Source organism: Ornithodoros turicata, chromosome 3, assembly GCF_037126465.1.
Source record: "Ornithodoros turicata isolate Travis chromosome 3, ASM3712646v1, whole genome shotgun sequence".
NCBI classification, from domain to species: domain Eukaryota; kingdom Metazoa; phylum Arthropoda; class Arachnida; order Ixodida; family Argasidae; genus Ornithodoros; species Ornithodoros turicata.
In genome coordinates, this window is record NC_088203.1 from 31,539,897 (window position 1) to 31,555,535 (window position 15,639).

The 15,639-nt window shown below is 47.4% G+C and overlaps 1 protein-coding gene across 2 annotated transcripts; it reads left to right on the plus strand.

Moving 5' to 3' along the window:
- Positions 1-2,731: 2,731 nt before the first annotated feature.
- Positions 2,732-15,348, plus strand: LOC135390154 (tetraspanin-33-like). Of its 2 annotated transcripts, none has more exons than XM_064620140.1 (5): positions 2,732-3,010; positions 3,056-3,312; positions 7,069-7,284; positions 8,918-9,146; positions 14,751-15,348. In XM_064620140.1, the coding sequence occupies exons 1-5, from the start codon at positions 2,843-2,845 to the stop codon at positions 15,039-15,041; spliced, it is 1,161 nt and encodes a 386-aa protein (XP_064476210.1). In that variant the 5' UTR covers positions 2,732-2,842; the 3' UTR covers positions 15,042-15,348. The 2 variants fall into 2 exon arrangements, with proteins under 2 accessions (XP_064476210.1, XP_064476211.1); XM_064620141.1 differs by having other exon boundaries at positions 3,074-3,312.
- Positions 15,349-15,639: the final 291 nt, after the last annotated feature.

Sequence of the window (15,639 nt, forward strand, 5' to 3'; positions counted from 1 at the left end):
AAACAGCGTCAGTTCTTCCTTTTAGTGATCGGGGTTCATAGTTTGCGAATTGTTGTGTGTCCAAAAATTGTAAACACATTATATGTATTTAAGTAATATACGTACCACTTGCGCTTGACCCTGTCGAACTGCCTGCAGCTGTAATACACATGAAAACCAATCATGTCTACCACATTCCACAAAAGTCACAGGTTCAGTAACAGTGAAAGTTTCATGATAACGCGTCCGACAACGAGAAAAGTCAATCACGTTCATATGAATGACATCACTTGAACTTGTTTATTGTATTTTATTTATCTAGTTATTAATCATAGGTTAGGGGATACCTTACGTTGTACCGATTTCGTCTTTTGCTGCTAAGTGCTACTCACGCGCAAGAGTGACAGACCCGATTGGGAAACTACATAGACATTGTGACTTACTGTCGAAGTTGCTGGCTTCGCTTTGTTCGTGGAACACTGTCGGAACGGCGTCAAGTTTCAATTCGTTCCTTTTTTGTGTCAATCCAAGTTGCACTTCCATGATGTTCTCATCCAGGTACACATTATCGGTGAAATGCGAGGAGCATACACGGACAGCATGAACACTCCTTGCTTCATCTGGATACCCGCTAGTGATGTAGCTGCTTCCAACTTTCGCTTCGTCTGTGGTCTGGCTGTAGCTGTATCCTTGGCGTGCGAAATCAAACATCGAGGTTTTCGAAGGAAGTTTTCCTGGAGTCGGGAACGCTGCGTCGGTTTCCAAACGACATCCCACGCGAAGGATGCAAGCGTAGCGATAGTATCAGAGTCACTAGAAAGTGTCACATGTGAATACGGGCGACGTGCCGGAAAAAAACAAAGCAGCCCCAGACTTGGCGGCAGACGACAGCGTCCTTCGCAGCGGATTAGCCAGATTCGACCTTGCGTCACGCGATGTTGTTGGCGCTGGCGCTTTCGAGGATCAAAACGAAACCGGATCTTTTAAATTCGATTCCTCATCACCCGGTCCGTTTTGGAAGGAGAAAATTTGGCAAATAGCTCGGTGGTAGTGTACCGAACACATTGGTATTGGATTCGTAACCACGGTTCCGGATGCGACAGTCCCTTTAAGGCATCGTCCGTCACCATTCAGTGTTGGGGATAAAGTTTGGTATAGCAAGGGATTTAGAGATACCAAACTCGGACCATTGTACGAAGGACCGTACACCATTGTGGACTCTGACAAAGACACATATACTATAGAGAGGAGTGACAATACTGTCGAGGACATAAGACTTGCCACTGCGCGGCAACTTAAGCACGCCTACGCTCAGCCAACAGACAGCAACACCAGACCGCAGACAGAAGAGTCTTTATTGACAGAAAGCGTACAGAACAAGCAACGGCTTCCGAGGTCGTCCAGCAACAGGAAACTCCTGCGCCAACGGGGCAAGAATCCCACCACGGTCGGAGAAGGGCCCCAATATGGATGCAAGACTACATTATGCTGTGAGCGGGACAACCGCAAAGTGCGACGACGACATTGCGAGGGCGCAATGATTTGGAGGCCAGCCGTGTTGGTAGACGAGGAACTAGCGCCACCTTGGGGAGAGGAGGCGAGATAGGCAGAGAGAGGGAGGGGAGTTCTTCCTGTTCCGGTTCACTATTGTTATGTTTTTCGTTTGAGATGTATGTCATGTGTGTAATCGACCATCATCCGGACAATAAATCCGTTTAAGGTTTGTCCTTTGTGTGGCATCAGACGGAAGGACAGCTGACAGTATATGCCACAGGTGTGGCGCTATGCTATGCTAAGCGGCAGAATGGAATAGGAACTGACTTACCTGTCATCGAGTGGGTAGCGGAAAAACACAGTATTGGTCCTTCTTGAATCGTTGTCGCACCAAGAAATGCGAAGCAGACCTGCCTTCCACTTATCTATCACTGAATTGACTTGCAGAAGTACCCATGAGGCACCGAGCTTTTCAGAGTCGGTATCGACAACCTGTTAGGACACTAAAAACCATCAAAAGCGGTACCGGCATAGATGCTTTGCTTGCGTCCCTGCTGCACCCAACACATTTCGAAACTTTGCTGCGAATTGCACCGGCACCGCCGACGCGGTGTCGCCGGCTTGAGCGCGCCAAGGAAAGTTCATAATTTCAAACCAACCAATGAGCGCTCGCATACCGGGGGACCGGCCTCAGGAGCCAATGGGCTGTGACGGTCGAGAACTCGCGCTTCGACGTGAAAATTCTGACGTTGCATGACGTTTGATGACGTGAAAAGCTCGCAGCGCCTCACTTCAGTCCGCAAGTGAACTCGCGAGTTTCATCCCCTTGGCCACGATGTCAGAAGCGGCGTGTATGAGCGCGAAAAAAGTGAACGCAGTATTGTGTGGGCGGCAGCCATGTTGTAACATCTACTAAATAAAAGTTCGTTTGTAATAATTACTCGGACTGAACCTGTGCATACACTAGTACGACGACGATCGGAGACGATAGCAAACCGCTGCCCTTTTGAACAGCATTTTCCGCACACGCGCTGCTCTCTGGAACTTTTTCGAATGGCCTAATGGCAAAACAAGCAGCTGCTGCCGTTAGCAGTGCCCCCCCGCCGGTGCTACGCTCGCTATACGCTCGCTGCAGACGCAACGCACTACTGTAGCGACTGTAGTACTACTTCACCTCGTCTTCTTCATATGTCGATCTCGGTGGGTATGGACTGGTTTTCGGCGACTTCGCCACCATATGTAAGCAGAACGTGCCGCGTGCATATGACCTATCAGTCGTATTGCCACCTTGGCAGGTTTCCTGGTTTGTTCACGCTATATACACGGAACCATTGGCTGGGATAACCAGCGCTTTCTTCGCGAAAAGAACATGTTGAACGGCAGCACGGCATTCCTCCTGCAGCGTCTCCCCAATAGGTTCCCCGATATTTCTCGGCCTTTCCTTCTGCTCTTCAACTGCACCGGAATGTTACTGACTGGAACTCTCGGCTTCCTTGGCCTCTTCGCCTACTCGGAGCGGGGCCCCATCGGCGCCAAGGTATACTGCAAATAACCGAGCCTATACTGTTCACACGAAATGTAGTCTCGGATCTATTACCAGGACGTAACCACGAGCAGCACACTACTTGGTCGGGTCGCAGTTAACGTTGAGCTGTGGATGGTGATGTCTGGCACATCGTTGTTCGTCGTATTTACCCACGGTTTCGTGGCAGTGGTCCGGATGGACTGGGTTCACCTGAGGCTGCACTCGGTATGCGTGGCCACTATCACGGCCGTAGCGTTAATGATCGCCACAACAGTTGCTGTGGTGCCGTACCTTGGCAACCCACTCTTTAACAGGTAGGAGATTCAGCACAAATGAAAGCGCGTCGTTTTGCGTGTCACTGATACAGTGTGTCTCACCTTACGTTTAAAAAAATGTATGTGTTAAAAAAATCTACTTGTCTGAACACTGTGGGGTCAACTGTTTTTTTTAATCTCGGTGGAGACTTTGCCATGACCTCTGAGCGCTTTAATCAGATTTAATTCGCGAGATATTGAATTTTCCCAACTGAACTTCGAAATTTGCTAAGTCAACATCCCGTTGTTTTTTTTTCGTAAGAAACAGAAAGCGCACGCCGGAATTATCCCATTCTATTGTAAAACGCATTCACTACTACAACGGTAATAGCCGGAAAAAAAAAAATCCAAAACCGTCGTTTCGAGGCGCGTAAATTGCCAGGCGCCCTCAGATCTCCAAAAGAAGCGATATGAGGAAGTCATGTGCCTGCCCTTCCACTATCCCTTATTATCGAAGCTTCTACTGATAACGTCAGCATGGTTGCACTGCAAAGTTATCTGAAGGAAGAGTGAGAAGGAAACTGGATGGGGAGCGTGACTGTCTTTCTCCCGTCATATCTTGGATTACCGCAATGCCGAGCTCGACCGACAGACCCCTACCCGAGGAACGTCATCATGACGTTGGCAGACAGACTGAAACACAAACAAATCGGAAGGGGAGGGCTGGGTTCTACAAATGGACACTTGTTCGCTGCCTCCTATTGAATGAAAAGTAGGATCGAAGGCCGCGACCTTGTGCGCCCCTAGCAGTGCTCCTCTGGTAACCGAGGCTGTAGAGTATGTACCACTAAGCCAATCTACAACGTTGCAAGCTCATTGGCCTAGACTGTGTGCGCGCTCCGATTGGTCGACAATGTTTTGAAATCGCATTTTTTTACGCGCGCATGTGCGTGCAGCGTCCCGGCGGCTGTTTCAACAGTTTCAGCATAGTTTCGAAATAGCTCGCATCGGCCGGCATGGCGTCCGTCCTCTTGTGTTCCCTGTTTCGGTGATGTCAGTCGGCAGAACAGTTTTGATTCTACCCGTGTTGTGCTCTTCCTACTGTTATCCCACGTACAGTCTATCAACTACAGAACTGGAATGCTTCGTGGGTTGAAGCGGTTGGAGAGTGAAGAACGCGTTCGGGCGCCGTTGGGTTTTGAGGGCTGACAACAAAGACAGAATTAAGATTACGTGCCACACAAGTGCCTTCCGCTCTGCAAGCAACGAAAGAAGATGCTCATCATAAAATCGACCGGCACGGCGTCCTCTAGGGTTCCGTGTTTCAGTGATGTCAATCGGCAGAACAGTTTGTAGAAGTGTTCGCTGGTTTATTCATGCGTCGATGTGGTTCATCGTGTGTTGTGCTGTTCCTGGACACGACTATTATCCCACGAACAGTCTATCTACTCCGGAACTGGAATGCTTCGTGGGTTGGAGCGGTTGCAAAGTGAAGAACACACTCGGGCCGTGTCGGATTTCGAGGGCTGTGTTCGTTTTGCTTCAAGTTCGAACTTAGTTACAGTGCGTCAGCAACGCTGTGGACTTTGTATTCACAGTGCACCCATGCATCAGGTCTTTGAATAAGTGCTTTGTGTCAAATAAATGGTTCTTTTAGCCAAAAGAAGCTTCAGTTATTTTGAATATCGGGTAACGGCAGGAGGCGTGAAATCCGGTAGAAGTCGCTGGTAGCCACAACCGGCCAAAAGCTCAGCCAAAGTTAAGGCTCCTGAATGGCCCACTGGCTTTGCGCAATTTCTACAACGTTGCACTCTCATTGGTCGTGTGCCTAGTGTTGCGTGAATTATGGGCTCTATGGGGAGCTGTTGGAGCCTGCCCCTGGCTTGGAGCGTAGTTGAACTCTACCAAATTGGTGACGCTGTCGAACACTATGACGCCATTTGTTTACAAACAGGGAGAGGTCTACTTGCGCGCCTCGAAACGACTTTTTTTTCGCATGTTCTATAGCTATTACCATTTTCGCATTTGTTTGCGTATTACCACAGCACTAGGGAATCTATATTGCAATGCAATGGGGCAATCCGACGTGCGCTTTATCTCAGTAAAAAAAAAGAAGAAAGACACGTGAGGTTGACTTGGCAAATTCCGGAGGTCAGTTGGGAAAAATTAAATTCTCGCGACTTGATAAAAGTGCTCAGAAGTCATGGCGAAATCTCCACTGAGGTAAATAGCATTGACTTCATGCATGGTGTTCAGAGAAGTAGATTTTTTAACACGATTTTTGTTTTCATGTAAGGTGAAACATTCTGTACACGCTCTAGTACGTGGTAGAAGGGTGTGTTGTGTATTCTGGATCCCGAGATAGATAAATTCGAGACAGCGAGCACACAGTCTTTGAAGCCCCTTACATTCCTGTGTGCGTGTGTTTCAATCAAAACGTTCGTCATGACAAGAGAGCGCAGTTTTAGACATTAACGCCCCCGTAGCGCTCTTCGTCACAACCAACCCGCAGAATATCACTTTATCTTCAGATTGGAAGAAAAGTTGATACATGAAAAGGCCGCGGGCCAACTTTATCAGCTAATCGGGACAGAGATTGATATCGTCCGGGATGATGATTGGCATACAGCGTCCTATGCGGTCAGGAGCGCCCCCTGTTAGTGCCTAAAAAGCCGAACTCTAGTCATGGCTTAATGCTTTCCATTCTTTTTATTATGTGACGCTTTTTGTAGAAAACTGATGAGACCTTTTTAAAGAAGTGGCTTAGTTTTATTTTCAGTCGTCACGCGTAGAACCCATCGATTCTTTTTATACTGGCACCGAGGACGAAACTAAGCTTCAACTCGCAAATCTGAATAACTGAAGTATTAGAATATGGTAAGCAACCGGAGTGAATACCTCGGCTTCATAACGTTGAACAAAAGTGTTGGCTGTCTTTCAGAACTCCAGCTGGACCATTCGCCAATGGAATTGTTCACGTTGTGTTGTAAGATGTTTGCAAAGATGTTTCGTTGAAGCCCAAAGAATTTTCAGTATTTTCAGTTTTCAGCCTTCTGCTCTAAGCTTAGCTTCCAGGCCACTTTCGGTGCGCAAGAAGTGAGACCACATGCTGTGGTTGAATCGCCTTATACTTGCGGAGGAAGTTGATATGTACTTTATTTTTCTGATCAACCTTGAAATTCTAATGACCCCTCCGACTGAAGGAAATATCCGTACACTAGGGTGCTCGAGAAGCATCTAAGGACAAGATATTGTAGATAATTCAAATCAGTACTAGACTTTGAACAGCTCATTGTTCCATAGTTCTGCGTTGCGACTGCGCCAATGGGTTGGCAATATATTCCCCTCCTCGAGCCCCAAAATCCGGCGATGTATTTAGAAAGTCTCTCTATTTCGGGATATCCCGGATTCCAACACTATATAGGTGTAAGTCTGTTCGCTGTTTTTGTCTATATTTTCTACCAGCTAAATGAAGCCTTGTTGCCGTCGTGAACATTTTGCATTCATTGTTTTTCGTTACAGCGATGTCAATATCACGTTGCATCCGTTGTAGGGGGTACCCAGTAATTCATACTGTGCACACCGCACGCAGTCTCCCGATCGGTCCGTGGTGTTCACGCGCGGAGAGGCACATGGAAGTCGTCGCATTCATTCTCAATCTTATGATCCTGCATCTTATCACTACACACGACTAGATCCTGGGCACAGTCGTAGGGACTTCCAAAACTAGTCAAACTTCGTCGTATCTACGCATGTTAACTGCACAATCTTCATTGTGTCCCCTCTCGTGTGGTTGAACGGTGGTTGTCATTGTAGGTTGCTAACTGCGGATATACTGCATAACTACGGCACTAACCCTGACTGGGACTACTGGTTGGACTCTCTCCAGTCCAGGCTACACTGCTGCGGAATCAGTACGCAGGCGTACCGCGACTGGGAGCAGAGCGAACAATACCGTTGCTCTGCTGATAATCCAAGTGCGCTTCGCTGTACGGTGCCGCCTTCCTGTTGCAAAGACCGCGAGGCTGCAAGGTACGCATGATGCGGTGCGGCGACCATCTCATTTCGCCATGTTAGCAGGTTTTGGTTGGGCCCCTTTTCTCATGCACTAATTGCTTCGAATGCGGTGAAATATGCAACGTCTTTCTAACACTAGTTAACCCACTCCAGTAAGTCACATCCGCAACAACACCGAAAATCCTCTGGATGTACGAATAATGTCCTAACATCCGTGATCGGATTCGTACGTCCGATGGATATCCCTCAGATATCCAGCGCAGCTGAAGACACACTATTCGTATGATATCCAGTATGGATATCCCTGGGAATGTGAGATATACAGCACGTTGTAGTCTGTGCGTGCTGCGCACCGCCATGGCCGGCCGCAAGCAAGATTTGTCAAACGATTACAACCAATTTGGTTACTTATCAGTCCTAGCAACATTCAGTAAAAGCTGTTATTATTGTCTCACAATGGGCTCTCAGGAAAGTATCTGTGGGTTTGAAAATTCCTGCAAAAATATAAGATGTATTAGAATACCACCTGTCAAGTAAGTTCAGTCAGACAAGGCAACAGAAGAAATCTGAACCTAAACTGTCTTTGTGTCCGTGTGACTACATTAATTATACGTATCTTGCATACCTGGGTAAATTACTACTAAAATGTAATTAAATTACATTACTCATTACTCCAGTTAGAATTTAATTAAATTACATTACTCATTACTGCAATTCAAATGTAATGAAATTATATTACAATTACGTACTACGAAAAAGTAATGACATTACAAAGTCATTACTGCGAGTTTAATCGTAATGATATTGAGGATGTGGAAGTTCATTTTCAGACAACACTACGTTGTAAAAACACGACATACTTTATTCTGTGCCGATTCGTTGACGATTGAGTGCGTCACCGTTCATAGTGGGCGTTGGAATTCTTTTAACTCACCAGTCGGCAACTCTCTTTTTGCCAAGTGCCAGCAGAGAACACACAGTCGATTCTTTTGTAAAGAGTAATGAGTAATGTCATTAAAATTACTGCCAAAATGTAATTAAATTAAATTAAAAATTACATAATATCAAAAATAATGCATTACCTTACAAATTACTAGAAAATGTAATTTATTACTGTAATTTCATTACAGTAATGACATTACTACCCAGGTATGGTATCTTGCCAACAAGCCAGGCTAATTATAATTCTAAAATTATACAGGGGTGTCCTTGATTCCCTTCTCCTACACTGCTGCTCAAATTTATTTATTCTATGTATAATTTTATAATTCTACGTATAATTTATAACTTCTATGTAATGGCCTTGCGGGCACTTGAAGTGCTCACATAAATAAACAAATAAATAAATATCCTTCATATAAACACCCAAAGCAACTAGAATAGCACTATCCATAAAACATCTTTCCATGGTCCGTTCATTGTCTCTGTAGGTGTCCGTCGGACGTCTCTGCGGACTCCTAGTTTCTCCCACATGTACCTGTGAGCGAGCGTGCATGCTACGGACGAAACGCATTATCCACATGATGTCCGGTTTCGGACACATATCAGATATCCATAGGACTGCCTTGTGTTGTTGGGTCATGAATATGATAGTGTGTCCTCAGTTTGTAGCAGGTTGGTTGAAAGATTGAATTGTGTATCTGCGCAGTGTGGGTCGCTTTTGCGGAAGTGGGACCCAGAACTCTACTGATGACTGGTTGAGTAGGCATGTCTACCAGCGAGGATGTGTGATGGCCGCCGTTGAAGCCATCAGTGGACACGCTCTGGTAGTTGGGTGCACGTGCATTCTCGTCACCATTGCGCTTGCTATTGCAGCTACCACCGCCGGCGCAATGAGCAAAAGGGAACAAAGTCTACATGCTACGCACCTAGATCAGGTATTCGCCCTACCTAATGGTGGAGTCAAACGTGTTTGTGGCTCTTAACGTGTGCCCCAGAATGCTGGTGGTCTAGTATCTAAGGTATCTAAGTATCTAGGAATCTAGGTGGTCTAGGGCGGAGCTAGTATATAATTCTAAGGGGGGTACAACAGTGCCCACGATGACGACACTCAGGGGCGCTGGAACAGGGGGAGCAGGGGGAGCGACGGCTCCCCCTCATTTACAGATGAGGTAGCAAGGCTTCCCCAGATATGTAAATTATGTTTGTAATTACATTAACATTATCTTCTCACTGACATATTCATACACATTACTTCTGCAATGTTAGTTTAGGTCTGCTGTACAAGTATGCACATGTCGTAATTTTCCGGGAGCACGTTTTCAGTTTGTGTACCACCCCTGTATTGCCTGCAAGAGCCCTCAAGGAAAATAAATGATGATGATGATGATGATGTTTGCGTTTTTTCCGCTCCCCCAGTGGAAAAATAGTTCCGACGCCACTAACGACACTGCTTTGAAGCATTGTCACGACTGGTGGGCGTTGAGCCCTTTCGAATGGAGAACAGCTTGCTTGGGTTTGCACGTGTGGTGTTCCCTGCAACATTTCCTCAACCACTGCAGCAGTCGGGTGACGAGGTTCACTTGTGGCGCCTGGTCTGCGCCGCTGCGCTGTGCGTATGCTACCTGCGCAGTACCGAAAGCACGAGCTCCATGCCGTATGTGGTTGCGTTTCATTTTTTTCTCGGCTGCTTGTCTTGCTACCACGACCTTTACGATACACCCTTCTACGTCACATATCAGCCATTTCGCCGCTCGTCTTCCGCCCTTCTGGTCAGCGAACCCCACGGTATGGCTCTTCCAGTTGAGTGTCCGTTTCAGGTGGCCAGCGTCTCCGCTCAGACCACGAAGTTCCAGTCCAACGTCTCCATCCAACGTCACCCGAAGTCGCCGACATACAAGTCGGCAAATATACAGCGGACACCGAAACCTTTACGCCGAAACCTCGGAGACGGGCGACCCACCCAGTTCTTACGGGTGTCTGCAGCATCTGATTGGTGACCGTGCCTCTATACTTTCGATGAAGCGTTTCTCGATGAGCTGTACCTTCAGCGTCTCCCACATACCGCACAGATGATTTTGGCGACACCAATCAACCTGTCCATCAACGGGACAACTTTTCTCAACTTATCCGTCCTTGATGCTGGCAAAATAATGGAAGTCGAAGAGCCTCTGACTTAGGTCATAAACGTATACTCGAGTGTAAAGTCCTCATCTCGGCCAGCTACTGTTTCTTCGGTACAGACAATCTTGTCTCGTTCCCTGAACGCCGACAGCAATCCCGCGGCCCTTCGAGCAGTCCTTTGGGGCTCGGCTGACTTGATGGTCTCCGTCATTCCTTGCCCACCTTACGCGCTCCACGTCGCGGCACGTTCTCCCTCGTTCAACGTCTACTCGCTCATTTCGCCTATCTCCATCGCCCGCTCACCCCAATCCATACCTTTCTTCTGGTACCACTGTTCTCTAGGCGCTCAAACCTGCAGTCGCAAGACACCTTGTTCCTGTCCTGGAAACGCCTACGCAGGTCGCTTGAGGCGGCGAATGTTTCCCCTACTACCCCGCATTCCCGGTCGCATTTTCTACGTTCATAACTCGACATCATCTCACCGTTTCCTCATAGACAGTGGTTTCCGTACGGAAATCAATTTGATAGCTGCATCTCGAGAAGACAAGCTGAAATCCCCTGTTGCCACCGTAATCCACGTTTTCGCCAGTATTCCGTTATCCTGAACCTCGGCTTGCGCCGTGCTTTCCCCTGGGTTTCTGAGGCCTCGGCAGTCCACCAAAAAAACCATCGGCGCAGACCTCTTACACCACTTGGGGGTAGCCGGTACCGGGAGTGGCTGTATTATCTTCCCGGTTGCTTTTGTTGCTACGGTTTTTATGAGGGCGCCAGCGATTGGATGGCAAGGTACCAGTTAAGTATTGCACGCGCGTGGGACCTGGCATATAGACGTCCTCCGCGAGGGATACGTGGTGTCGTGTGCTGAAGTTTCCGCACACGCCAAACGACGCCCAGATGGACAAAATGAACGTCATATACCAACCACTGTGGCAACTGGCGTAGTCAGGGGGGGGGGGGGGGGCTAAAGTGTACCGTTGGTAGTGCATTTGGGAGAGGGGACCGAGGGAAAGTCCTCCTTTTCCATGTAAAGTCCCCATAGAACCCATCCCAAAATATTTTTCTAGCTACGCCGCTGACTGTGGCGTCGCTCATGGTAATTGTCTCAAGGAGCAGTACTTCGAATTATCACGATGAATTGGAGCGAATCTCGCAGCATTCGAAAGAAAAATCTTAATGGAAAAAATACATCGGACCGGTTCATCACTTGGCTGACTTGTGGCTCGATTTCCGGTGGCAAGACATTGTCCGTTGCGCTGCCGGTGACAGTATAGCTGACTCGCGATGTGAAACCGAAAGGCCAGGTCGTGCTACGGTGCAATGCGTGCCCAGTAGGTGGCGGCACACCGGGACACATCCCCGTCAAGTATTTTGGCTAGTCACGTGCTTTGGCTAGTCAGGTCCTGTTGGCTACTCAGTCAACAAAAGACACGCGAAAGGCCTAAGAAAAAGAAACGAATATCAACTAAAGAGGTCGTATGCTGTCATCTCTATCAGGTCACACTGTTATTTGCGGGCACAGATTGTGATCCTGAATCTCTACGCATTGGCAACCGCGCTCTGGAAGCATTTGCCAACAACGTGCGCAAGCCGCGCCATTCGGATGTTTTTGCCGTCTCTACGTTTGCAACCGTTTTACATAAACATGCATTGCTGTTGGCTAGTGGAGTGCGCTCCCTTTTCATATCTGTTGAACATTTCATATCAGGAATTTGAGTAATACTTTGTCCCGGAGAACACTCCCTATTGGAGTAAAATTTACACCCTCCAGGAGGGAGTTCCATTTTACTCCATTTTCATGTAGTATACTCATGACATTAGGTGTAGGTATAGGTATGCTTACGCCATGAAACGGGTTCATGCGGTGCCTCAACACCTCTTTTGGAATCGTTCATGACATCCCTGACTCTGTACACCCGTACGTGCACGTAAGAAAGTCGGTACAGAAGCTTAGTGACTGCATCCTAGTACATGTTTGATCCTCGGTGCACCCAGGGCGTAGGAAAAGGTGTGTGTGAAAAGTGATAGGAAGGGTGATGGCTGATAGAAGAGGGAAGGGTGTGCGGTACATCTTCTTCTAGAATTTGGGTAGCCTCACAGAACTATTCTCTGTGAGGAGCTTCCATATCAGGAGCCTCTGAACTCCATGGTACGCGGAAAGCGCCGGGAGCCTGAAGGCAGCAGGAACCTGATCAACAAGACCCTTAGTGCAAACCTAATATACAGGGAGTTTATCTTTATACTTGACAGACTTTTTTGATGAAAAAGCTATGGGAACGGCATAGATGGCGTTTTTCTTTCCTCCTTTTTTGTGGGGGGGGGGGGGGTCTATTTATGGGGGCTCTAGTAACCGAATTTGTCGTGTAACGAATTCAATCTCTCCCCACTATGTTTTTCGCCATCATCACCATCATCATCGGTTTTGCATTTGGGTTATACGACCAGGCGGGCATACTCTCGAGGAACATATGCAACTACAAGATGGCTAGTTACGTAGAACTCGTTAATTAATTCTTTAATTAGGGGATTTCACGCAAAAGCGAGATAGCAGAATGGGAGAGACTATCCTCGTTAAAAGCCATTCTAAGTTTAAAAAAACCCTGGCATACGCAAAAATCCTGGAACGCATATGCGTTAAAATATCCATCCCCGAATTTTGCGGCGAACCACCCCGAATTTTGTTTGGGGGCGACACCTTCACCTTTATAGTGTGGATAATACGCCGGCCGATATTCGGAGTTGATGATTCTTTTCGGTAATTCTTGTGTAAGATCACCTGTGCCGCGATGGTACGATACTGTTCGGTTCCCCCAATGCCCCACGTACTGTACTGAACGCGGAAAATAAACGTGTAAAAGCAGACGACGCGAGGAAGCTATCCACACTACGGTATAGTTCATCGTTTCTCCGCAGCGCGCCGACGCCGTTCGATCTCGAGGCGAATATGCCAATGACCCAAAACCGAAACCACGGTGACAGGTAACGCAGGGAGCACAGTGCTCATTCCAGGTCAGAGGGCCACGCCATTTGGAGCGATGTAGGCGATGCCTCATAAACAGCTTTCCTGCCCCGGCAAACCGACGTCGGCGAAAGTGACGCACTCCTGAGGCGCGCTGTTTGGTTTCGTCCCATTTGCGTACCGATGCAGCTATGGATATTGCACGGCACGCGCTCTTTTCTGGATTTTGAAAGATAGCTTTCAAAGAGGATTGTCTCCTGGTTCTGCTATTTCGCTTTTGCCTGAAATTTCCTGCTTAAATAGTTACTTAATGAATTTTTGGGTAATTAGTCGTCTTGAAGTTGCATTACTCTCTTCTATAGGGTGTCCGTCTGGCCGTATAACTCAAGCGCAAAAACGACATATACAGGGTGGGTGCAGATAAAGTGGCCCCACATTTTTGCACGTATGGCGTTCCCTGCTTACCGCATAAACTTCCGGTGGCGCGGGATAACGCATTTCTCGGAAGAAAACAAACAATAAAATCGTAGTAACCAAACTACGTAACAAAAGAGTTATCCATGCAAACGTTGCTCTCCGTGCATCCCGATTTTCCAAAGCAGAAGTCAATATGACGGTCACGGCACAGTTACGTCTAGGTAAAGCTAGGCGTACCATGCTTCGTTTTGTTTCTGCGTGAGTGGCACCCCCAGCGGTAGGGCGATGCAACTGTGCGCCACTGCCATGTCCCATTGGAAATACACGGAGCGAAGTTCGCGTTGCTAACGATTTTATTGCGCAAAATTTGGATACCACGATTTTTTTTGCACCGCATAAATGCACCATCATGCGCCGCCGGAAGTTCGTACGGTATGTAGCGAACGCGTTATGTGCGAAAATGTGGGGTTACTTTATCTGCACCCACCCTGTATGTTGCTGTCGTGGCTTTTTTTTTGTAGAATCTCTTTAAAGGATAAAAAAAAGAAAAAAAGAAAAACCCTGCATACACAGCAAAGTCGATGCAACTTTTGGGTGTGCACAGTACTACACGAGTTTATAACTCAAAAGTCTCCGTTCCAGGAGTAGGGCGATGTCACTTGTCAGTTGTTAAAATTTTGGACAGGGAGGGGGAGTAACAACTTGCAGTGAGGTGGGTTACTTGGCAAATACAGGAATAAAGAGGGAGTATAGATGATGGCGGGGAGGGGGAGTGAAAATAGAGTAAAAGCCGTAAGTTACTTCTTTTTCTTTTTTTCTTTTTTTGTGGACGTGCAGGACAGCTTAAAATAGCAGCCACATGGGTGCCGCTTATGGTTTCTACCATTACTGAGCACGGCTCACTGTCGGCTGTATCACTTGATGCTTCGCGCCCAGCGTCATAACGTGTTGAATGTCGTACAGCTGGACTCCGGCGTGACAGAGTCCTTCGGTTTCTTGTGTGGTAGCTGAAGTGAAATAACGTATTTCTCTCTCACTTTTGAAGGACGTCGCTGCAGAAAGTCCCCGTGTGGAACATTTCAGTTCAAGAAATGAATTTGGCAGCTACCAGATCGTGGATCATGGTTCACCAAGTCATCAGCGACAGTGTTCCCAAATGGTCTCTGAACAGTCATATGGGGCCAAGATGTTATCCAACGCAGCCTCTCCCCCTGGTGAAGAACGGTATCCAGTCAGTGAAGTAGAAGCGCCCATCTATTATGTTCCCATCGGAAAAGTACTTTCACCCAAACAAGAGAGAAGCTCACAGTGTGCAACATACTATTACGACTCATAACCACAGCTGCAGATGTGGCAGTGGCTACTTTCAAGATGTCTACGTAGCACGGCCCTATAGGTACCAAGAAGAGTAAACCCTTAGTGTGTGTATCAGGAGAGCTTCATGCTTGCGTACCAAACTATTAACAATTAGAAATAAGTACGAATAAAGGCACATTTTGCTGTGAATCTCTCCAACTTGCGCTGCCATAGCAGATGCATGCACAGTGCGAGCGAACTCCCACACCGATATTCCTAAACGCAAAGTCGTCCCGAAGTCAGCTTCTGCCTGGGGTGAACGTGAAGACTCCATCTTTAGCTGTGCACTCTTTGGAATAAATGTCCTGCACTTCAAAGCTCTACATAAGAGTTCCAAGCGAAGCCTGTAGTTGATCGGTGGCGTATCATTACAGAGTTATCTGCACGATGGACGTTGCTCGTTTTATTTGCCAACCTGAGTGAGCTTCCGGTACCACTGTTGATTGGTGTCCACTCTGGGGAAGGCGCCCGGGATGGCTTCCCCTCTCTGAAAGGCTCTGTTGCAACAGGTTACGCTTTGTTTGAAGCTCCCTGCAAAATTTCAAACGATGACTGTGACTAACAAGGTTCTGGAAATC

Excerpts from the sequence above, each read along its gene's own strand:
- LOC135390154 (XM_064620140.1), top strand. The coding sequence starts at position 2,843 with ATGTTGAACGGCAGCACGGCATTCCTCCTGCAGCGTCTCCCCAATAGG. Across the intron at positions 3,011-3,055 it reads GGGGCCCCATCGGCGCCAAG|TCTCGGATCTATTACCAGGA; the intron begins GTATACTGCAAA and ends CACGAAATGTAG. Across the intron at positions 7,285-8,917 it reads AAAGACCGCGAGGCTGCAAG|TGTGGGTCGCTTTTGCGGAA; the intron begins GTACGCATGATG and ends GTATCTGCGCAG.